Source organism: Labeo rohita, chromosome 17 (assembly GCF_022985175.1).
Source record: "Labeo rohita strain BAU-BD-2019 chromosome 17, IGBB_LRoh.1.0, whole genome shotgun sequence".
Classification (NCBI taxonomy): Eukaryota; Metazoa; Chordata; class Actinopteri; order Cypriniformes; family Cyprinidae; genus Labeo; species Labeo rohita.
Genome location: NC_066885.1, coordinates 28,259,369 through 28,284,723, shown reverse-complemented (window position 1 = coordinate 28,284,723; position 25,355 = coordinate 28,259,369). Strand labels below are relative to the sequence as shown.

At 36.2% G+C, this 25,355-nt stretch overlaps 1 protein-coding gene across 4 annotated transcripts in view; it reads right to left on the bottom strand.

The window, feature by feature from the left end:
- eml5 (EMAP like 5) overlaps nucleotides 1–25,355 on the bottom strand; it is a 128,942-nt gene that overhangs the window by 8,234 nt on the left and 95,353 nt on the right. For 2 of the 4 annotated variants that reach the window (XM_051133784.1, XM_051133785.1), the window contains 18 exons: nucleotides 22,889–23,030; nucleotides 18,020–18,172; nucleotides 17,680–17,811; nucleotides 16,196–16,284; nucleotides 15,558–15,734; nucleotides 13,962–14,163; nucleotides 13,687–13,813; nucleotides 9,847–9,925; nucleotides 8,613–8,742; nucleotides 8,316–8,414; nucleotides 7,747–7,767; nucleotides 7,405–7,578; nucleotides 7,101–7,309; nucleotides 4,463–4,620; nucleotides 4,228–4,342; nucleotides 3,676–3,864; nucleotides 3,423–3,595; nucleotides 3,066–3,228 (listed from right to left, as the gene is read on the bottom strand). In XM_051133784.1, coding sequence (XP_050989741.1) covers nucleotides 3,066–3,228; nucleotides 3,423–3,595; nucleotides 3,676–3,864; nucleotides 4,228–4,342; nucleotides 4,463–4,620; nucleotides 7,101–7,309; nucleotides 7,405–7,578; nucleotides 7,747–7,767; nucleotides 8,316–8,414; nucleotides 8,613–8,742; nucleotides 9,847–9,925; nucleotides 13,687–13,813; nucleotides 13,962–14,163; nucleotides 15,558–15,734; nucleotides 16,196–16,284; nucleotides 17,680–17,811; nucleotides 18,020–18,172; nucleotides 22,889–23,030 — 2,532 coding nt within the window. Of the gene's footprint in view, nucleotides 1–3,065; nucleotides 3,229–3,422; nucleotides 3,596–3,675; nucleotides 3,865–4,227; nucleotides 4,343–4,462; nucleotides 4,638–7,100; nucleotides 7,310–7,404; nucleotides 7,579–7,746; nucleotides 7,768–8,315; nucleotides 8,415–8,612; nucleotides 8,743–9,846; nucleotides 9,926–13,686; nucleotides 13,814–13,961; nucleotides 14,164–15,557; nucleotides 15,735–16,195; nucleotides 16,285–17,679; nucleotides 17,812–18,019; nucleotides 18,173–22,888; nucleotides 23,031–25,355 lie in introns of those variants that run through there. The other 2 variants (XM_051133787.1, XM_051133786.1) reach the window with 2 other exon arrangements.

Genomic DNA, 25,355 nt, shown 5'->3' with positions numbered 1-25,355 from the left:
ACGACAGAAAGTGCATCCTATTTGCTTTCTACAAAAGCACAACATTTCGTTGTTATTTTAAATGCACAAAATAAACGTAGAGTCTTTAGAGATTCAAAAGATGTATTACTTTTATCTGTATGACCAAAAATGATGGAGTATTTTAAGAGCAAGTGGCCACACTGGTGCCTCCGTCCAGTGAGTGCGCTACTATTCAGCTTCCACACTCCACACAGACACTTCAATAGCACACATTTTTTCTAGGTTAACATTAAATTGAGCGGCCATGTAAAGTTGCTACTACATAAATCTTTCAAATGAAAAGCCATATTTGAGGTCAAATAATAGGTGAGCGTTTAACAATCTGTCTGTCACGGACTGCATGACTTCACCATTTCCTGTGGAATTTTTTTTCTGCGACTAAGTGACTACTAACATTTTGGTTGACCAAGCCTCTTCTCGTTGACTAAAGGTTAGTCGACTATTAGGGGGCAGGCCTACATTATTATTATTATTATTATTATTATTATTATTTTTAGAATATGCATGATTGTTTCACTAGATAAGACCCTTATTTCTTGGCTGGGAATGTGTAGAGCCCTTTGAAGCTGCAGTGAAACTACAATTTGGATGTTCAAACAACCCTGTTGATCCCCATTAAAGTCCACTATACACTGTTAAAATTAAAAGGTGCTTTAAAAGGTTCTTGACGGTGATGCCATAGAAGAACCATTTTTGGTTCCACAAAGAACCATTCAGCCAAAAGTTCTTGAAAGAACCATTTTCATACCTTTTTATAATTTGAAGAACCTTTCGTGAAACAGAAAGGTTTTTCAGATGTTAAAGGAACCATTTAGACAAAAAAGGTTCTTTTATGGCATCATGAAGCACCTTTATTTTTGCAGAAAAATCCTGTAATGTTTTCCTCAAAAACCTTCATTTCTTTTCGACTGAAGAAAGAAAGAAATGAATATCTTGGATGACGTGGGGATAATAAAATTATCAGGAAATTTTAATTCAGGAGTAAACTAATCCTGTAGGTCCTATGCATACTTCATAGCCTTTCTTTTCAAGTGGTCAAATCAACCTAATAACATCCCTTAGCTGTTCTTAATTTATGTAAACCACAGTTTTGTGGGCTTTATTGCTTTAATAAATGCTTGGCAGTACATTTAGTGGTATATTTTAACCATATTTTAATTATAACAGAAGTAATTATGAAATATATATGAAAATGTACTTACAGTGGGTACGGAAAGTATTCAGACCCCCTTAAATTTTTCACTCTTTGTTATATTGCAGCCATTTACTAAAATCATTTAAGTTCATTTTTTTTTCTTCATTAATGTACACACAGCACCCCATATTGACAGAAAAACACAGAATTGTTGACATTTTTGCAGATTTATTAAAAAAGAAAAACTGAAATATCACATGGTCCTAAGTATTCAGACCCTTTGCTGTGACACTCATATATTTAACTCAGGTGCTGTCCATTTCTTCTGATCATCCTTGAGATGGTTCTACACCTTCATTTGAGTCCAGCTGTGTTTGATTATACTGATTGGACTTGATTGGGAAAGCCACACACCTGTCTATATAAGACCTTACAGCTCACAGTGCATGTCAAGAGCAAATGAGATGAGGTCATGAGGTCAAAGGAACTGCCTGAAGAGCTCAGAGACAGAATTGTGGCAAGGCACAGATCTGGCCAAGGTTACAAAAAAAATTCTGCTGCACTTAAGGTTCCTAAGAGCACAGTGGCCTCCGTAATCCTTAAATGGAAGACGTTTGGGACGACCAGAACCCTTCCTAGAGCTGGCCGTCCGGCCAAACTGAGCTGTCGGGGGAGAAGAGCCTTGATGAGAGAGGTAAAGAAGAACCCAAAGATCACTGTGGCTGAGCTCCAGAGATGCAGTCGGGAGATGGGAGAAAGCTGTAGAAAGTCAACCATCACTGCAGCCCTCCACCAGTCGGGGCTTTATGGCAGAGTGGCCCGACGGAAGCCTCTCCTCAGTGCTAGACACATGAAAGCCCACCTGAAGGACTCCAAGATGGTGAGAAATAAGATTCTCTGGTCTGATGGGACCAAGATAGAACTTTTTGGCCTTAATTCTAAGCGGTATGTGTGGAGAAAACCAGGCACTGCTCCAATACAGTCCAATCACCTGTCCAATACAGTCCCAACAGTGAAGCATGGTGGTGGCAGCATCATGCTGTGGGGGTGTTCTTCAGCTGCAGGGACAGGACGACTGGTTGCAATCGAGGGAAAGATGAATGCGGCCAAGTACAGGGATATCCTGGACGAAAACCTTCTCCAGAGTGCTCAGGACCTCAGACTGGGCCGAAGGTTTACTTTCCAACAAGACAATGACCCTAAGCACACAGCTAAAATAACGAAGGAGTGGCTTCACAACAACTCTGTGACTGTTCTTGAATGGCCCAGCCAGAGCCCTGACTTAAACCCAATTGAGCATCTCTGGAGAGACCTAAAAATGGCTGTCCACCAACGTTTACTATCCAACCTGACAGAACTGGAGAGGATCTGCAAGGAGGAATGGCAGAGGATCCCCAAATCCAGGTATGAAAAACTTGTTGCATCTTTCCCAAAAAGATTAGATCAAAAGGGTGCTTCTACTAAATACTGAGCAAAGGGTCTGAATACTTAGGACCATGTGATATTTCAGTTTTTCTTTTTTAATAAATCTGCAAAAATGTCAACAATTCTGTGTTTTTCTGTCAATATGCAGTGCTGTATGTGCATTAATGAGGAAAAAAAAAGAACTGTGAATGATTTTAGCAAATGGCTGCAATATAACAAAGAGTGAAAAATTTAAGCGGGTCTGAATACTTTCCGTACCCACTGTAAGTCCTACTTAGGCTGGTCCAAAAAGCTCTCCAAAGCTCTGAACTAATAGCAATTAATATAAAGGTACATTTTAGTATATAATTGCATATTATAAGTAATATAAAAGTAGTATATAACTGTATATTATACAAAGTATATAATTGCTGTAATAGGTACTTACTCACATTATCTTATACAAACAAGTGAACAGACATAAACACAGCCCAACATCCTGTACCTGCACAAAGCAGCTGTCAGCAGAAAAATCCATCTGCATGACAAAGCTAGGGATGTCCCTACAGCAGTTGATGCGGTTGAGCTGCGGTCCTAACGTCAGGTCATAAAAATCTACTGCATTCTCACTGGAACCCACAGCCAGGTAGCGTGAATCTGGACTGAACCTGAAGAAAAGAAACTTTAGTTGTTGTAACAGACCATGTTAATGCCAAAATGAAAAAGCATTCATCTAGAAACAACAATACAGAAACTTGTTTCTGCCTAAATAAAATAAAATAAAATAAAATATTTTAGTGGCATGAATTACTATTGATATGTTTGTAAAACAAAAAAAAAGCATAATTAGCGTCAGTCTTACCTGATGTCTTGTATGGCAGAGCGCCGATCTCTCTTCTTCCCCCAGATCTTGAGTGAGGTAACGAGTAGGATGATGAACTCTCCGTTCTTCATGCCGATGGCCACCATGTCGCCCTCTGGGCTGTAGCTGACCGCACGTGCAGGATGACCAAGGTTTACTTTATTTAGCATCTTCTGTTTTTCCATACAAGAGAGCATTTCGATCAGCTTGTATCTCCGAAGAAAATCGCTATGTACAGACATATATAATTTACCCTCTCTGAAATATCCCAGAGGCGCACAGTGCCGTCCTCAGCAGCAGACAGGAAGACGTCTCTAGTGGGGTGAGCTCCCAATCCCCAGATAGGACCATCCATGTGGCCGTTAACCAGAATGTTACACGCTGCATTCTTCTCACCAACCTCAATGATCTCAGCATTCCGAGTGCCTACGAGAATCTTCCCCTAAAAATCAAGAAGGAGGACACAGGGAGCCATACTATTTATAAGGGAAAAATGGTTAACAGTGTACAATTGGCTGAAGGTGGAAATATGCTAATACAGGAGAGTTTATCAGCGATCATGGGCGGGTCTTGAGCAATATGACATCATAATGCTCAGAAAATAAAAACGGCTTGATAATTGTGAAAAAATTGATTTTTTTATCATTGTTGGGTGGTTGTGTCCACTGCTAAGACACATTTATATGCAAACCATGTAAAAGTGAATTTTGCATCCAATAAAGTACCATTTGCTAAACTTCTTAATGACTCCTGACCAAGTATTTCCCATCCTCTTTAATGTAGTGATTTTGTGTAAGCGCTGTACCTTCCCTCTGCAGACAGAGCGCACACAGTCTATGATCTGACCCGTCTCCAGTCTGAAGGCTCTGCATCGCTTCAGCTCCTGATCCCACAGTTTCAGCGCACCACCATCCTTAGACCTGCAGAGGGCAGCCCACACAAATCCTCTCATTTACTACAGCACCTTTTGAGAACTTTAATGCAGATTCAGAGACCAAAATACTACAGTTACAGGTATTTAGAAAGGTCAAGCCACTTACGGTCGTTCTTTGCCTCCCGTCACGATGAGCCCGTCACGTAATGTGGTGTACATGGTGAACACAGGTCCAGTGTGAGCCTTAGCCACGATTCTCACTAGAATGTGTTCCTTCCATACACACACATCTCCACTAATGGTACCTGTAAATGTCAAGTTATTCTGAAAAGAAAACAAACCTGCACTAATCTAGTGACCTCTAAGAGAAAAACAGCACAAACATGGCAAAGCACAGCATTTGACATCCTTTCAGTGATACGCTGAATCTTTTAAAAAGTGAAATGTAATTTTTGTTTAACTCATAAACAACTTCTTGAATTAATTATTGATGTAATATCTGTCCATTTAAGCTCTGACACACAAGTGCACAGACAAATGCACAAATGCACATGTATGCTTGCATGTATACATAAATATCTACTCACACACATTCCCACATTCATTTAAAGGGATAGTTCACACAAAAATAAAATGTCTGCCATCATTTACTCATCCTTATGTTGATCCTAATCTTTATGACTTTTCTTGTGAAACACAACTATGTGCAACTATTAAATTTTTTTCTTTCTTTTTTTTTTTTTTCATTGTGTACATTAAAACATGGCATAACAACCATTTAAAAGTTTGGGATCAGTACATAAAAAAAAAAAATACTTATATTATTATTCAGCAAGGATATATTAAAATGATCAAAAGTCAAAGTAAAAACATACAAAAAATACATACTTTATATTATAATCAGTGTTGGGGAAAGTTACTTTTAAAAGTAATGCATTACAATTTTGCATTACTCCCTGAAAAAGTAACTAATTACGTTACTTTTTATGGAAAATAATGCGTTACGTTACTTTTGCATTACTTTTGCATTTCTTTTTAAATCTGGGCAGGACTTCTTTGTTTTTAATATAAAACAATTCTAATGTAAAAGTCCTTTTACACCAAAAGTGAAATGAATTCACCTCAGGCTGAAAGAAAAGTCCATTTATGCAGGAGATCACTCTTCAGCTATAAAAAAAATGAAGCACATATTAGTTTAGTTATATTTAGTTAGTTTATCTAAAGTAATTTTTTCTTATTAGTATGGTTGAATTGCATTATCGAAGGTCAGCAGCAAAGAGACTGGTTAATAAAATGGGATTAAATACATAAAGGATATTTGTTTTATTTAACATATTTAATTTTTGCAGGGTGGCGTCATATTCTGAGTTTGCATTTCACTGTTTTTATTCATTTTGAGGAATATTGAATCTGTTTTTTGTGAGTGAGATGAATTAATGCATGTTCACATTTAGTCTAGATTACAGTAATATCATGTTTACTCCCAATTTCCAAGGAGACTTGTCAATCAACAAACGGGGAAAAAGTAACTGGCATTACTTATTTGAAAAATTAACTCAGACATTTTCTTAGAAATTCAAAAGTAATGCGTTACTTTACTAGTTACTTGAAAAAAGTAATATTATTACGTAACTTCTCCAATACTAATTATAAATATATAAAAACTACACATAATATATACAATTCATACATATTATATCTGTAATGCAACTATTACAGAAGTTTCAAATGCTCACTGATGCTCCAGAAGGAAAAACAATGTATTAAGAGCCAGGGGTGTAAACTTTTGAACATGTGTACATATCATATCATATTTTTCATTTAGTATTGTCCTTCAGAAGAAACAGAAGGTACTTGCATGTTTCCCAGAAGACAAAATAAGTTACATTTACCCTGATCTTCAAATGTAAAAAGTTTTCACTCCCCAGCTCTTAACGCATCCTGTTTCCTTCTAAAGCATCAGTGACTGTTTGAACCTTCTGTGATAGTCACATGTGAGTCCCTCAGTGTAAAAAGATGAATCTCAAAATCATACAGTTATTGTTGGAAAGGGTTCAATACACAAAAATGCTGGAAAACCAAAAAAATTGTGGGACCTGAAGGATTTTTCTAAAGAACAGCGGGCAGTTTAACTGTTCAGAACAAACAAGGAATTCATTAACAACTATCACTAAAGAAAAAAACTATGGATCATTCAGGTAACAACACAGTATTAAGAATCAAGCGTGTGTAAACTTTTGAACAGGGTCATTTTTATAAATTCAACTATTATTTTCTCTTTTGGACTATATGTAAACATCTTTTATGTGAAACATCTTATTCAGGTCAGTACTAAATAAAAAAATAACATGCATTTTATATGATCCCTCTTATACTGGTAAAATAATTAACATTTTGAAGCACTACTATTTGATTGAAACACAACTATTTGATTGTAATAGAACATGTTTCTTGAACACCAAATCATCATATTAGATTGGTGTGACACCGAAGACTGCTAAAAATCTTTACTTCATTTACAATAATCTTTACAATATTACAGTTTTACTGTATTTTGATCAAATAAATGCATAAGAGAATGTTTCCAAAGTATTTAAAAAATCTTACTATATATACAGCTTATTTTAGAGTTTGATGGCATCCATTCCCATTTGCTTTCATTTCATGGAAAAGCACCACTTTGAGATTCTGTTTTGGAACACCATAGGATTTTTAATTTTGGGTGAACTATTCCTTAATTTCTCCCTCTCTAACAACAATTACAAATCGAGCTGAACATCATGTAGAAACAGAAGAATACTTACAGCTCCAAATGCCACTGAGAGCATGGTCTGCATACGAGCATCCTCAATGGAGCTGAGGACTCCTTTCTTACTAAGCAGAGCCCTGCCAGCCAGTGTCCAGAACCGCACGTGTTTTATTCCCACGGACACAAACTGAGTGTCCGAATCAGGCCGGAACTCTGCCACAAAGATCCTCTGGGTGTGACCAGCCCGACTTGCTACTTTGGCACCTTTGAAAAGAATTTCAAACAGGTCACAAACATGATATAAAAGCAGAGTGCAGAGTGAATGCTATGTGTGTGTGTGTTTGTGTGTTGAACTGTACCTTCCTGCCACTTCCAGATGGTGAGGGTGTGCTGAGGGTCCAGACCTACAGAAAGCAGCAGTTTGCCAGTGGCACTGAAGCTTACAGAGCAAACGCCCCTAGAATGATGGCAGCGCAGCACAGAGAGGGTCTGTTTATTCATGGCTTCCCACACATGGATAGAAGGAGATGTGGCTGCAAATACAAAAAGACTTTATTTGTCCACATTTGTAAAGTGATATAGCTGTATTCTAAAGCTTTTTCAGGTAAATTGTTTAGTATGCTAGTAATTCAATAAGTGTCAGTGTGGGACAATATTTTATGGCAACTTTCTGTTTTAAAAAAATGGAAAGCATCTCTTACCTGACATATCACCAGCATCACCTAAGTGAACAACACCAGCAGTTAAAAACACTTTATATTACATAATCTTTAAAACCACTGGTGCATAAATGTATGTTTTAGCACCAAACTGTCCAAATACTCAGTTTTTATTTATTTTTTTATTAAAAAACAAATGAGTTTTAGCACCAAACAAATGTGCAACCACTGGGGAAAAAATATAGTCAGCTATTTCTTTCATAAACAGACTTCAAGTCTTATTGTTCTGAATTTTGTCACCTAAGAAAAAATTAAAGCAATCTTATGTGTTTCCTTTCAGTTTCAGACATCCTAAAAATCCAACACACTTTGATAAGATTTGCCAGGACATAGTACCAGACTCTATTTCATTACTCTATTTTATTGTGACCGCATTTTTCATCAAATTCTTCTAAGAACAACTTCTCTGAGCTACGCTATTCATGTTAATTTTATAACTCTAACTTTATGTCATTGTCTCATTCGTTGAATTTTAGGAAAAACATCTGGGACAAAGTTAATACCACAGCAGTCAAAGTGAGAAGAGAGGGTGGATGTTTTCACAAACATACCTACTTGGCCAGTTGCCACCACGTTGGGGAACTTCGGGTGCTGATTAATAGTCAGGCACAGAATGTCATCACTGTGTTCCATATAGAAACTCTGACAGGCTGAAGGCAATCAAACAAACAAACAAAATAACGATGATGCTCCACACCATTTTTTTTTATGTCTTTATGCCTGCTTGAAAGAACTAGATGAATAAAATCCATATCTAATCCACGCTTGCTACTTACGCCCACTCTGGCACATTAAAATGTATTAAACATGCATTATATATGCCAGGTGTCTATGGGTTTTCCCCCCACCTGTTGTTAAGTTTAGGACGACCCCTACTGAGGCAGTGTGGTAAATGATGTCCGCCCCCTCATTAAGGTAATGCACATTGTTACGGCAGTCGTTGCCTCGGTAACCAAACACCAGTTCGAGCACCAGGTCCTGCAGAGAGAGTCAAAGAGGGGTGTCTGAGGTCGTATCCATGACAACAGCAGAGAGTATCTGGCTCTCAGAATGTGAAAGGACATGATCAGAGAAACTGTGCTGCTGTTCAATTAGGAGAGGCTACAAAGATCATCTAACCATTGGGGGGACAGTCTGTAATGGACATTTAATAGATTGAACAAGTAAGATAACCAAATGAGATGTCCACAAACAAACTACAAACAAAACCACTACTAAGTAATTTAAAGTATACAGCACTGTGTTCAGAAAGATAGGATAGTGTAGTGACAGGGCAGGACAACACAGGAAAGGACAGGACAGGACAGGACAGGACAGGAAAGGAAAGGAAAGGAAAGGAAAGGAAAGGAAAGGAAAGGAAAGGAAAGGAAAGGAAAGGAAAGGAAAGGAAAGGACACAGCAGGGCAGGACAGGAAAAGAAAGGAAAGGACATGACCGAAAAGGAAAGTCAAGGAAAGGTAGGACAGGAAAGGAAAGGAAAGGAAAGGAAAGGAAAGGAAAGGAAAGGAAAGGAAAGGAAAGGAAAGGAAAGGAAAGGACTGGAAAGGAAAAGAAAGGAAAGGAAAGGACATGACAGGAAAGGAAAGTCAAGGAAAGGTAGGACAGGAAAGGACAGGACAGGAAAGGAAAGGAAAGGAAAGGAAAGGAAAGGAAAGGAAAGGAAAGGAAAGGAAAGGAAAGGAAAGGAAAGGAAACAGCAGGGCAGGACAGGAAAAGAAAGGAAAGGACATGATCGAAAAGGAAAGTCAAGGAAAGGTAGGACAGGACAGGAAAGGAAAGGAAAGGAAACATAAGGACAAGACGACAAGAAAGGAAAGGAAAGGAAAGGATAAGACAGGAAGGGAAAGGAAATGAAAGGTCAGGTAGAACATGAGGACAGTACAGGAAAGGAAAGGAAAGGAAAGGAAAGGAAAGGAAAGGAAAGGAAAGGAAAATATAATGTAGTATAGTACAAGACGGGACAAGATACAGAGGGACAGGACATAGTAGGACAGGGCAGGAAATGAAAGGATGGATGATGCATGTTTGTTTTGATTACACATTGCTAAAAATACATTCATACTCTGATCTGCCATCACTCACCTCAATGGGTCTCTTTTTCTTGCCCACGTTATTAGTCTGTAGTTTTTCTGGCATTGGTGGTGCCCTGCTCACGGGGGGTCTGCACCCAAAGACAAAAAAACATTGCCACTTAATCAGTCTTACAACAGTAATAAGGTCAGACAGTGACCGGGTGAAAAGGACACCAGACATCTGGCATGATTCTGTTTCACTACAGGTTTTCACTCTAACGTAACCAATTACAAGTCACTCCTATATGCGATAGCTTGTGATGTATAGTAAATGTTTGGGAGAAACCTTTGTAAAACTCTACTAATTTAAAGTTTATGCAAAAACAAAGAAAACTCTAAATGTATCAGATACAAAGAAGTGTAAATGATCAGTCTAATCTTACCTTGAGCCCCTTAAAAGCAGCATTAACAGAGAGAGAGAAAACGTTAGAAGAGTGTCAGTTGAGCAGTTCCCTCAAGTGCTCCAGATAACAAAGAAGCACAACACAGGGACACTGAAAACACAAATAAATGCAAATAAAATGCAAAAAAATATATAAATGTTGTCCATGATAATGTTCACTTGACAGCATGTGCCAAAACACAAAATGGCCCACAGTGCTGATGAAGCAAGAGACCAGTTTTGGCTGAATCTAGCTCAGTCATTAATTTTCTTCACACTTAAAGAAATAGTTCACCCAAACTTCTTTCTCACTGCCCTCTCATTCCAAACCCATATGACTTTCTTTCTTCCTTATTACACAGAAGGTGAATTTCTGAAGAATATCTTGGCCACTATCTTCAATATAATGAAAGTGAAGGAGGACTTAGGCTGCCAAGCTCCAAAATCAAACAAAGTGACCATAAACAAGTATCATAAAAGTGGTCCATATACTCTGTCTGCTATATTCCAAGTCTTCTAAATTTGATTAGAAGATATGATTAATATGATTTGATTTGCAATTCATTCAACTCTCCATGACACATTTCTGAGAGAAGTAACCCCTTCTGAAAAAGTACGCTTAATCACAGGGGTCATGGGGACACTGGAGCCTAAGTGTTCAACTACATCATTTAAAATTTCTCCTTGTGTTTAATGGAAGAAAGTAAGGTTTAAAACAGCATGAGGGTGAATGGTGGCAGAATTTCTGTTTTTGGGGTGAACTAATCCTTTAATGGTCTTGAGAGAGAATGCAGGGAGCAAAGCATGAGCAAAGTTCCCAGCAGCCAAAGAAGCAACATTACTTGTTAAATAATTAGTGAAAAGCAGTAATAAAGTCACTTAAAAGCATTGACAAAATATCTGCCAGCAAAGCACTTAACATAATGCTGTAACATCTACTCTAATTTAAGACTGAAATGACCTTTTTTTTTAAATCATGAGCTTAAATTAAACTAAAAACTAAAGAGAAAAATTTATGATTCAGTACAGGGGAATAGTGGGTTTATGGATATGATGGCTGTTGCCATGCGGTATAGCAAACATCCAAAGAACAGGAAGGAGGCGGCACATGAAAGTTTTCTGAATAAATGACACTTTTATTGATCTTCTTACCTGACTACGCCCTGCCTTCACATGGTGAGAGAAAGGAGTGGAGTGCAGAGACAGACAGAGGAGTGAGGAAAATTGGTAAAGACAGACATGAGGGTAGCACGTCACTCAAAGCCAAAGTGTTCCATGAAACTGTGGTACACAGTGCTCTGTGGTAGTTAAAATTGAAAATGGTGAAAAAGCTAAACATTAATTTAATCAGGAAGCTTCCTGTGAAAGACAGTTTGGTATTCCAACAGAAGCAGAAGACAGTAAATCGTTTGGCTTTAGAGAGTGTGCCACCAACATGAGCTTATTCAAAACTATAAGGTATATAAGAGGTAGAGTGGTGGTGAATTTAATATACAAGAGTTTACAGAAGCAATAAAGTGGATAACTAAGAGTATTTAGTACTTAATGTCTCTGACAGGGTTACTGCATTTAAAAAAATCTAACTTACTTGAAATCGATTCATCTATTTTATAATTAGCCTTTAGATCTTGCTGGAAATGCAGGCTAATTTCATTCATGGCATAGAATACTGCATGTATGAAAAGTGTCAACACGGTAATGCTAGGCATACTGTATTTTCTACTATTTAAAAGAACTCTACCCAGTTCTGATAACCAGACAATTATTTTATGTAATGGATTAATGTTCAAAATTAAAAGCATGTACTAGTTGTTACTATTACAAAATAAAGAGATTAAATAAATATATAATACATAAAATACTATAAATACTATAACAAATACTGTAAAACTATAAATTAAATAAGAAAAAAGTATGCACAATAATTTTTCTTTTAACATTAGCTTATAGTTATTAAAAGTTATTAGTGTTATTACATTCAAAAATGTTATTAAAGATTAACCTTAAGTGAAAAATGGGGAAATGGCCAAGCATAAATATCTAATACTGACTGTTACCAATAAATTAAATCAACACAGTTGATTAGTTATCAGTTGATAACTAATATGGTGTAAATACATATACAGTTGAGGTCAAAGTTTCCATACTGTACTTCTTACAGAATCTGCAAAATTATTAAAAAAATATTTTACCAAAATAAGAGGAATCATACAAATAAATGTTATTTTTTATTTAGTACTGACCTGAGTAAGATATTTCACATAAAAGATGTTTACATATAGTCCACAAGAAAAAAATAATAGTTTACATACCCTTAACACTGTGCTGTTACCTGAATGATCCACAGCTTTTTGTTTGTTTGTTTAGTGATAGTTGTTCGTGAGTCCCTTGTTTGTCCTGAACAGTTAAACTGCCTGCTGTTCTTTAGAAAAATCCTTCAGGTCCCACAAATTCATTGGCTTTTCAGCATTTTTGTGTATTTGAACCCTTTCCAACAATGACTGTATGATTTTGAGATTCATCTTTTCACACTGAGGACAACTGAGGGACTCATATGCAACTATTACAGAAGGTTCAAACACTCACTGATGCTCCAGAAGAAATAAATGATGCATTAAGAGCCAGAGGTGTGAATGTTTGCACAGAATGAAGATTTCTTATTTCTTATTTTGCCTAAATATCATATTTTTTCATTTAGTACTGCCATTCAGAAGCTACAGAAGACACTTACATGTTTCCCAGAAGACAAAATAAGTTAAATTTACCCTGATCTTCAAATTCAAAAGTTTTCACCCCCTGGCTCTTAATGCATTGTGTTTCCTTCTGGAGCATCAGTGAGTGTTTGAACCTTCTGTAATAGTTAAACATGAGTCCCTCAGTTGTCCTCAGTGTGAAAAGATGGATCTCAAAATCATACATTGTTGGAAAGGGTTCAAATACACACAAATGCTGAAAAAACTAAAGAATTTGTGGGACCTGAAGGATTTTTCTGAAGAACAGCGGGCAGTTGAACTGTTCAGGACAAACAAGAGACTCATGAACAACTATCACTAAACAAAAAAACACAGCTGTGGATCATTCATGTAACAACACAGTATTAAGACTCAAGCGTATGTAAACTTTTGAACAGGGTCATTTTTATAAATCCAACTATTATTATTTTTTTGTGGACTATATGTAAACATCTTAATAACATGCTAACCCTAACCCTCTTATTTTGGCAAAATAATTAACATTTTGCAGATTCTGTATTACATGCTTCAAAATATGTATCTATAAATACTTATTTGAACCCTGATTCCATAAACTGCCAAAGAAAGATCAAGTAATGAAAAAAGAGAAGCAATCCCTGTTGCATCCGAGGTTTTTCCATAAATCTATATCTACTTACTGTCACATTATATTGCAGAACTGTACACAGGGTGGCTATGAATACTGACACCACATTGGGTGTCATTCCTAACTTACCTTTCGTCTACCGACGGCTCCTTCTGTTGTAAGTGGGGTTTGACCCCTGTCATGGGTCGCACGTTTGTGGATAAGGCCTTGATTACATAGATGATCTCATTTTCCCGAGTTACATCACTATCGTACCCTACACAGACGGAGAGACGCCACACTTTTACATCATGACATACAGCATTTAAATGAACATTTTATCATATGATGGATGGCTACCCTCTTTAAATCTAGATGACAGTGGATGACAGTAATAACTGTTCTTTATGAATGATCTTTTTCACCTCCATCATCTTCGCTCTCAATGTCTGACTCCTCACTGTCACACTGTCTGGCCTCTCGGCAGCCCTCGGTCTCATGGCTCCAGATCATCAGACAGGTGTCAGAGCCACCGGCCGACGCCAGCAAAGAGTCGTCATGCGACCAGCGCACATTAGTCACGTGGGTACTGTGGGCCATGTACCGCTTAAACTTCGCATATTTTCCCTGTTGAGATGATAAAAATGTTAAAATGTTTGAAGGTAAATAATATAATTAAAATTATTAAAAACTACATTAAGCAACATTTTAGCTTATATCTAAAGAAAATATATTAAGTGTGGTCTTTAGAATTTAAATACTTTTATTTTGTATACATTTTTTGTTTGTAAAAATATATATTTGACTAATATTAAATCAGTTAAAATATACATTTGTCTGAGTCAAATATTTTTCCAAAGTATCCAAAGTATCACTTTTCAAAGTATCAAAAATAAATTTCAATGTATTATATATACAGGTGCATCTCAATAAATTAGAATGTCATGGAAAAGTTAACTTATTTCAGTAATTCAACTCAAATTGTGAAACTCGTGTATTAAATCAATTCAGTGCACACAGACTGAAGTAGTTTAAGTCTTTGGTTCTTTTAATTGTAAGCTTCTCTACCCTTCCTCCAGACTCAAGGACCTTGGTTTCCAAATGAAATACAAAACTTGCTCTCATCTGAAAAGAGGACTTTGGACCACTGGGCAACAGTCCATTTCTTCTTCTCCTTAGCGCAGGTAAGACGCCTCTGACGTTGTCTGTGGTTCAGGAGTGGTTTAACAAGAGGAATACGACAACTGTAGCCAAATTCCTTGACACATCTGTGTGTGGTGGCTCTTGATGCATCTTTTTCTTCCACACTTTTTCCTTCCACTCAACTTTCTGTTAACATGCTTGGATACAGCACTCTGTGAACAGCCAGCTTTTTTGGCAATGAACGTTTGTGGCTTAGCCTCTTTGTGAAGGATGTCAATGATTGTCTTCTGGACAACTGTCAAATCAACAGTCTTCCCCATGATTGTGTAGCCTAATGAACCAAACTGAGAGACCATTTTGAAGGCTCAGGAAACCTTTGCAGATGTTTTGAGTTGATTAACTGATTGGCATGTCACCATATTCTAATTTGTTGAGATAGTGAATTGGTGGTTTTTTGTTAAATGTGAGCAAAAATCATCACAATTAAAAAAACTAAAGACTTAAACTACTTCAGTCTGTGTGCAGTGAATTTATTTAATACACGAGTTTCACAATTTGAGTTGAATTACTGAAATAACTTTTCCACTACATTCTAATTTATTGAGAGGCACCTGTGCGTGGTGTATATATCTAAAAATCAAATGAATCTTGATCCAAAATGAAAACAAATAAATAGAAATCTATAAATGAAATCTAAATATCTACATTTAAATATATTTCCAAATATCTTTTTTGTGTTTTACTGTTTAAAAAAATTAATTCATACTTTTTGGAATAACATGAGGCTGAGTGAATGATGACAAATGTAAATTTTTGGGTTAACTATGCTGCAGCACAAGTGAATGTAATAATTAATGATTAAATAACATTTTCTTAACCTTGACTGGATATTTGAAGAGCTTGACGTAACCAAGGTCATCCCCAGTTGCTAGCAACTTCCTGTCATTGCTAAGACATGCGGAAGTAACTTCGGTAACTTCACTGACCACAGGCCAAATTCCCTCACAGGAAGTTCCAAGCACACACGTCCATGTGCTCCAGTCGATCTTGTCCACCTGGGGAAGGAACAGATAGTGTGAAAAGACATTTTAAAAAGCAGACTAATTAAATTCCTATAAACACAAAGTGTTTACCTAATTAGAACAATATATAGAGTTCATTTAATGCTGGCAATGAGCAACACTTTTAGTGAAAATGAATTGGCAGCATTAATTTCAACATTAAAATCCAACTCAATCCAACGACTCTCGCCAAAATGCCTCCTACAGAAGCTCTGCACTTAGTTTAAGGCAGGATATCAGAAACACTGAAGGGCTTCCAGCTCTTACTAAACCTTAAGTTTTTAAGGTAAGCGTTCACTGTCTGTCCCAACATACCGGTGGCCTTAAGCACGGCCTAATTCCCTGCCTCCAAATTTAGAGACAAGCTATTGAAAAGTGGGCCATGTTCTTGCCCTTATGAGTGCCCTTCCCCCTCCCAGGGTGACACACGGTGAGATGTTCAGAAGGACCCATACCTCTGTAGCAGGAATGGTTTGCTTCTTCCCACGAGGAGCCTCAAAAAATAGCTGCTCCTTTGCCGAAGTGTTGACCTGCAAAAGCTTCCCTAATACAAGAAAACAGAAGAGAGGTGCTGAGATGTAACAAAGTTAAGTACAAATGATCTCTTTAAATGTGAATTCTACACAAGACAGTATGGTATGTAGATTGACCATATGAATTTGTTCATATGTGACCCGGGACCATAAGGGTCAATTTTTTGAAACTGAGATTTATACATCATCTGAAAGCTGAATAAATTAGCTTTTCCATGTGTGCAAAAAAAAAAAATCAAAATACTAAGAAAAAAGCCTATAAAGTTGTCCAAATGAAGTTCTTAACAATGCATATTACTGATCAAAAATTACATTTTCATACATTTACAGCAGGAAATTTACAAAATATCTTCATGGAACATGACCTTTGCTTAATACCCTAATGATTTTTGGCATAAAAGAAAAATCGATCATTTTGACCCATACAATGTATTTTTGGCTACTGCTACAAATAAACCTGTGCTAATTATGCCTGGTTTTGTGATCCAGGGTCACATATAAACATGAGCACTGTAGTGTCACAAGCACTATTTTAAATATTATTATTTAAATATTTTTAAAAACGCTGATTTTTCAGCATCATTTTTCCAGTCACATGATCCTTCAGAAACCATTCTAATATTCTGATTTTCTGCTAAAAAAAACATTTATTATTATTATTATGTTGAAAACAGCTGAGTAGAATTTTTCAGGTTTCTTTGATGAATATAAAATTCAGAAGTACATCTGAAATCAAAATCTTTTGTAACATTATAAATGTCTTTATCCTCACTTTTGATCAATTTAAAGCATCCTTGCTAGACAAAAGTATTAATTTCTATAATAAATGGTATTGTGTATACAAAATCTTTTTAGTTCAGATACATTCTGATCTTTGGGCCTTTCTATTTATCAAAGAATCCTGAAAAAAAATGTAATTGTAAACTGTTTAATAATATAAAAAATGTTTCTTGTAAATCAGCATATTCAAATGATTTCTGAAGGATCATGTGACACTGAAGACTGGAGTAATAATGCCGAAAATTTAGCTTTGATCACAGGAATAAATTACTTTGGAAATTACTATGGAAGCCCGTTTCCATTTTTAAAAAAAGTTTATTGCAACTTGTTATCTCACAATTCTGACTTTTTTTCTCAGAATTGTTAGACATAAACTCAAAATTGTTGAGTTATAAGTCAGAATTGTGAGATATAAACTCCACATTGCAAAACTGCATAAATTAACCTCAACTTGTATCAGACACCTTGTATCCCTGTCACTATCACTCATGTTGCCTGACATCCCTACTCTCACTGAAGATAAATGACTTCTGGTTGCTTTGTTGCTGCAAAATGCTGTCAGTGTGAAGGTCCCTTGACTCATTTGCTCTCTAAAAAACAGCATTTGTGTCTTGTATCTGTCTCACCTCTCTTGTCCCAGTCCAGATGGGTGATGTAGTTCATGGAGCCTTTGCACACACCAACTCTTTTGCTGCTCATCACGTTGTAAATATCCACAAAGCTATCACCTGACGCCACAGCCAAATACTTCCCTGTAACTGTAATGAAAATCAGATTCAGTTTTTCAGCCTTACCACAACCCAGCTATCATATTCTTATTAATATGTTAATATATTCCTGAAAGTATCTGTTAATTGCATTAGCATATGTGAAGGTGCATTATACTAAATATATCAGATGCAAGAATTCAGATGCTATATATGCATTTCCACTGTCTTGTGTGCTGATATTACTGTGTTGACTAACCAGGGGAGAAGCGGATTTCTGATATGATGTCTTTGCGGTGATGAAATGACACCAGGTCTTCTAGAGTGTCTGCGTTGACGATGAGGAAGCTGCCATCGTTGAGGCCCACAGCCAGGGCTTTCCCATCCGGAGAGAAGCAGCAACATCGCCCACCTGCACAAAGTTAGAACTGTTAAATGCCATGTGTCATGTCAACCATTTTGTTCTTAAAGATCTATCATTACACCCTTGGGTTGTTCCAAACCTGCATGTCTTTTGTTTTTCTGTGAAATGTAAAAGGAGAAGTTTAGCAGAATGTCCACACTGTTCTCTTCTATACAATGAAAGCGTAAGGTGCTGTTCACACAGAAACTAATTAATTATTTTAGAAAGGATAAGTGTCTGTGACCCATTAAAAATACCAAAATTTGTTAATTTTACATGCACAAAAAGCAGCAAACAGAACATGAGAATTCACATGGACACATCACGCACTTGCAGTGCTTCTGTGAGCGGAGAAAAACATAATAAAGCTAGGCTATGTATAATGAATGAATAGGCCTATAACATAAATATTTTTACTTAAAACGAAAGTAAAAACTGTGCACCAAGTAGCTAGTATGCAGAGTTTTGGTTCATTTTTTTGCTGCAAAAATCAAGTGATTGTGCCGCTGGTGCCGCACGTGCACACACAGCATTGCTAACTTGACAGTGCATCCTTTCCATTATCATAATAAAATACAATCAGCCAAACATGTGGAAAAATCGCACTGCTTAATAGTTATTAACATACTGCCATGTTTTTATGCCAAACTTTTATGTGGATATTGGAATGTGAGTGAAGCACAAAACCAGGTTTACATAATAAATAATATTTTGGCATCAAAATACATCTCAAATATGGAAACATATGGATTTGTGTCGTATGAGAAACCCAACATTAGTTTCAGTTTTGCTTTAGACTAAACAAATTTGTTTCAGCTTGTCTTATATAGCCTAGCTTCATAAATTTTTCATCCTTGTTCGTTTCTGAATACTGTTAAATTGAAAGGATTTTTGTGGAGTGAGGGGAACTAAAATAGCCTAGCCTATGTTTATAGTGTCTGTAAACATTTTGTGTCAGCATCAGGTCTATCTCTGTATGTAATAATAAAATGTGACTTAATGTTATAGGCCTATGCAATTTATCTTTTTTAAAATGCAATTTTATTTTATTTTAACCATCCAGCAAATGTTTTAAAATATTTTGGTAAATTACTGGAAAAAAAAAAGAATTAAAATGATCTTTTAAACAATTTAACTGATTGTATTAATCAGTCGAAATTCTTTCTGTCTGTTAACGGTTAACCAGTTAAAATGAGCATTCCTACCAAGGAGTATTGAATTAGTACACTTACTAGTATAATTCTAGCACACTAATATCTGTATACTTACTACATGAAGTATAAACCTGAAATATACTACTTTTTGGTAAGGGTTAACATTCCAGTGTACTATTTCCCTGTTGAAAAAAACAGCATATGCTGGTTAGGCATGTTTTGAAGCATAGGTGCTGGTTTGAGCTGGTTTAAGATGGTCCTAAGCTGGTCCTGAGCAGGCGCTAGTTGCTTAGGACCAGCACATGACGAGCTAAGAACCAGCTTAAACCAGCTCAGTTTTTCTATGTAAACACATGCTAAACTGACATTTCACTCGTATTTTGCATCTTTTGCAGCATTTCGTGCATTACACAGTGTCTTAATAACATGGGACACCAAAAAACGCAAACAAAAAATGCACATAGCTGGGTAGATTACTTACAAATTGCAGTCTGTTACTGATTCCAAACTGTGTGACAAAATTGTAGTTAGTAACGTAATACTTTCAGATTACTTTTAACATTATACTTTTGGACTATTTTTAGGTTACTTTTGACCTAATGTGTAAATAATATGCAATCAATAAGAAAGTAACTGTCTGATTTTGAGTACTTTCAATTGTAATCCAATCTTATTAATTTTTGGAATTTGATTACATAAACCAGATTACAAGTAATCAATTACTTCCCAGCTCTGAAAATGCAACATAAATGTTATACAAGAGTAGCATTTAAACTGATCGATTTTTGTTTTATTTTTTATTTATTTTGACAAAACAGTATATAAATTTATTATCGGCCATAACCATAAACATAATATTGGCCATAACATGAAATTCTGTCATCAAATACTCACTCTCATGTTGTTCCAAACTTGACTGATTACAACATGGCATGTCTAAACATGCAGATATGCAAATGAGAAATGAGAACTACACTGGAGGGAGAAGCGTTTCAGTAAATATCCATCTGTTCTTCACAAAAAGTTGATTGAACAAGTCGAATGGTCTACTTTTATGAAACTTATGAAAAATCACACACGTCTAGTGTAGAATTTAAGTTTTTGGGTAAAAGCTTTTGAACCCATTACACAATCCTCTAATCATTGTCAAGTAAGTTATCATTGTTCATTAGCCAAGTAAATATGCAAAGACCCAGTGTGCTCTCAGGATAATAATCATAATATAATTTAATTAGGGCTGATGAAGAGTCGATAGCTCATCTTAAGGATCTGGTCTATCAATCATTATCTGATTAAATCAGTGGTCTACGGCGTATCCTATGTATGAGCAGCAGTCGTTCCTCTACAAAAATGTACTGCAACTATCCTCTTTAGAGATTCTGCCCTCAGGCAATCAGTATGCTCTTAGGGCTAATTTGCATGCTGAGTGTTCTTCACTTAAGTTATATTTTTCAGCGCAAATTGAGTTTCTGAAGCATAACGAGGTCAAGCATTGTGTAGGCTAAGCTTGGAATACAAATCACAAGAAGCGTACATAGATAAGGAGCTATTTATAATCCGACAGAGGGGCGTTTTATAGACAGTAATGCATGTGTGCTTCGAATTTATGTCACTGAAAAACAAACTAGTGAAGAACTGCAGTTGGTCGTATAGTTATTTCTCCTTGTTACATCATAGTAGTTACCCTCAGCGTGGCTTAATTGCTTTAAGGGTTTTAAGACGTAATATCATAAAGGATGTGCACTACATATTTTGGGGGCCGTCTGAATGACTGGTGAACTAGTTGGTTTAAAAGGGATGGCAGCAAGAGTTAACTATATGACTTTGTACGACTTGTTTTCTTCTGCAGAAAGCACACACACACACAAAAGCACTTTTGATTGCCATTGATATCTGTTGTATGGGAAAAAAACAAACAGAAAATACACATTTCTCAAATCTTCTTTTATGTTCCACAGAAGACAGAAAACTATGAACGTTAAACACATGAGTGTGAGTAAACGATGAGTAATGGTCTTGAAACTAATTGCTTATGGTTATGAACTGATATAAAAATAATCAATAAACTGATTCAGAAAAAAATTATTTAACTTACTATTGTAAAAAGGAAGTGTTCTTAATTGTAATGAACATGAATTTATTGTCTAATCCTAATCTTTGAATTATAATTTTATAAAACTGTACTTGGAATAATATAATATTACTGAAATAAAGGCCACTTTATTGGTTGTACTTAAAGGAGAAGTCCACTTCCAGAACAAAAATTTACAGATAATTTACTCACCCCTTGTCCAAGATTTTCATGTCTTTCTTTCTTCAGCCCTAAAGAAATTATGTTTTTTAAGGGAAACATTTCAGTATTTTTCTCCATATAATGGACTGATATGGTGCCCCGATTTTGAATTTCCAAAATGCAGTTTAAATGCGGCTTCAAACGAACCCAAATGTGTTTGTAAACGATCCCAGTAAACTTTGTAAAACTTCTCCTTTAAAGTACATTCTTATGACTGTGCTTCTTAACACACCTTAAAAAGTGTATGTTGTAATAATTTCAAATTAAGTTTATATAATAACATTTTTTATTAAATTAAAAAAAATAAAGTATATGTTTTACTATAAATTAAAGGTTTTACTATATATTTAAAAAATTTAATCTAATATGTTTTTAAGTACACTTATTTACATACTAAGGCACACGTATATTATTATTATTTTAACTGTAGTGTGTTATTTTACAGAGTAAGTACATTTAAGTACGTTTTAAAATTATATAATACATTTATGTTTTAAATGTACTAAATTATAATTCCATCATTACAAATCTGTACTTACAAATACTTTTTACTTAGGTTTTATGTCACATTACATTTTAAGTGGGTCAAAAATCTCTCTCTCAACTAATTACTGTACATTTAATACAAATTTAAACTATTTTGCATTATTTACATTTTCATTTAATTGTAGATAACAAATCCATACATTCAGTTCTCAAATTATTTCTGTAATAAGTACTTTTTCACAAGGGAATATTACCACATTTCTTTCCCACTGAAGTTGATTAAAAAAAACATCTTAACACTTTCATGTTACTGAGGCAAGGAAATACTGTGAGTCTAATCCGACAACACACTCTTTAGAAAAAATTAATGACCAAATAAAAGCACATTCATTGCAATAATCACACTGTACAGTAGTTTAACTTTATGTTGGCAGTAAAACAAACTGTGAATAGTCAATATATGACTGTGCTAGTCCATTGTTCCAACTCATTCCTATATTAAGAGATTACTGAGCTTTACTTTTAGTCATATTACAATATTGGTGACTTTCATGTGTCCTTGTTGCACTACTAGTACTAACTAGCAATAACGGTAAATTATGCATAACTAACATTAACAAAACTCTAATCCTAAAGGTATAGCAAGTAAATGTTGTTAATTAATTTTGCTCAGTACTTGCATAATTACACTGCAACAAGGACACATTAGTAATAATATTTTATTAAGGCCTCTTGTGTACACATGAAACAGCTGCAGATTCTAACTTGAGTAATGAGTAAACATCTGCTTACCTTTCTTGAGTTTGCGTACGGCGAGCATGCAGTGACTGGGGGAGAGATCCCATATGCGCAGAGTCTTGTCGTCGCTCACAGTGGCACATAGTGGCAGATGCGGATGAGTGGCAAGACCCCAGACCTCACCCTCCATGTGACCCTAAATACAGCCCACACACAAATACACACATTATTTAATATATACTAACACATCAACATAACTGTCATTCTTTTCAGCATAAAAACATCTCCTTTCTTATGCTCATGATAGACTATAAAGTTAGCAAATTACACCACACTGTTACCTCCTGAGAAATTTTATTTAAAAGAGCACATCTGCATATTTTCTAATGAGCACGGTTACTGTAATTCATCAAATGATTGAGAAGACCATTATAACTGGGCATATATCCAGACGCATGGTGTTAAAGAGCTGATTCAGGAGTCTGAAGCAAAGTGGTGAAGTGATGCTGTACAATCCCAGTAAAGCATGCCAAATCATGGTAGTCTGCCGTTACCCTCTGTAGTCTCTTTTGTGGTTATACCTGATTTTCATTTTGTTTTAGTGAATCAGATGCTAAAACAACATGCAAATAAAGAGTACTCTCTGTGGGCACAATTAATTTTTAGAGAATTTCCCTTCAGTTTATTCACTTATAAACTGATGCAACCAAGGGATCCATAAAAAGCTTTCTGGAAAAGCATTTCAGGGTGCAATAAATAGGAATTCAATCAAGCTCAAATGTTTTCGAGCAGCAAGTAGAACCTACATTGAAAAAAAAAATGCAACACTTTTGTTTTTGCGCCCATTTTTCATGAGCTGAGCTCAAAGATCTTAGACTTTTTATCTTTTTATCATACACATTGTCTGCTATCTGCCCTGTACAGTGAATCCGTGAAGAGAACACCTCTCCAAGGTGCCAGACGCCATCGAATGTGAGCATTTGCTCACTCAAGTCGGTTACAACGACTAACTGCAGTCAGGTCAAGACCCCAATGAGGACAACGAGCATGCAGAAGAGCTTCCCTTAGACGATTTCTGACAGTCTGTGCAGAAATTATTTGGTTATGCAAACCGAGCAGCTGTCCGGGTGGCTGGTCTTAGATGATCTTGGAGGTGAAGATGTTGGATGTGGAGGTCCTGGGCTGGGGTGGTTACACGTATTCTGTGGTTGTAAGGCCGGTTGGATGTACTGCCAAATTCTCTGAAACGCCTTTGGAGATGGCTTATGGTAGAGAAATGAACATTCAATTCATGGGCAACAGCTCTGGTGGACATTCCTGCAGTCAGCATGCCAATTGCACACTCCCTCAAAACTTGCGACATCTGTGGCATTGTGCTGTGTGATAAAACTGCACATTTTAGAGGGGCCTTTTATTGTGGCCAGCCTAAGGTACACCTGTGCAATAATCATGCTGTCTAATCAGCATTTTGATATGCCACACCTGTGAGGTGGATGGATTATCTCGGCAAAGGAGAAGTGCTCACTAACACAGATTTAGACAGATTTGTGAACATTATTTGAGTTCAACTCATGAAAAATGGGGGCAAAAACAAAAGTGTTGTGTTTATAATTTTGGTCAGTGTATAAAAATCTATGACTAAGGCATATTCACTTGCTAAATGCAGTGTTTTGTTGTATTTGTTTATATCTACATCCTAATAATCGCTTAACAACATCAACTCATCTAATGCAATGCAATGAGTTTGCATCAACTGATACAGTATATAACATTTTGTAGGTAAACAATGACTTCAATAACATGCACCAACTTGTAATTATTCACTGTGTCTGACTCTAAAACTCAAGCCAAAAAGACTCACAGTTAATCAGTGCCCAAAAACCAGCTATTCGCTGTCCAGCTGAAAACTATGGCAGTCTAAGTACAGAAATATTGGAAAACCACTATTTTTTGCCCAGTCTGCTGTTACTGCCGTTTACCACTTATTACATAACAACAGCCTCGGACCATTTTGCTTGCCTCTGAAGTGGAACTGGAGCAATTTAGTTCCAGTAATGATGGTGAAACTCTGTTGTGCAGAACACAAAGTGGTTCAGTGGTGAGGGCAGGTGGAGAGACAGATACTTGACTGACTCATTCATTCCCAGGGTAATTTACGGGTGCTGCTGTAAGAAAAGAAGTTTTAAAAAAAGTAGCTTTGTATTTCTAAAAGGAAATACAACTGCTTGCAGGATAACAAAAAAGGAGAAAAGAGGTTTAAAAAAACAAAGCCAAATCCAGAAACGGGTAGCAGAAGAAAGACTGACGGCCATATGCTATCCAGGTGGTTAATTAGATGTACAGTGCTGTAGTAAAGGGGACTCACATTACCAATGACGCTGTGTTTACTCAAGGTGCGGGTGTGAGAATATCAGATGACCAGTTCCCACCTGGGGGACAGCATGATTATTGCAGCCATGGCCTAATGGTTAGGGAGTCGGGCTTGTAACCAAAAGGTTGTGGGTTTGAATCCCAGGTCTGG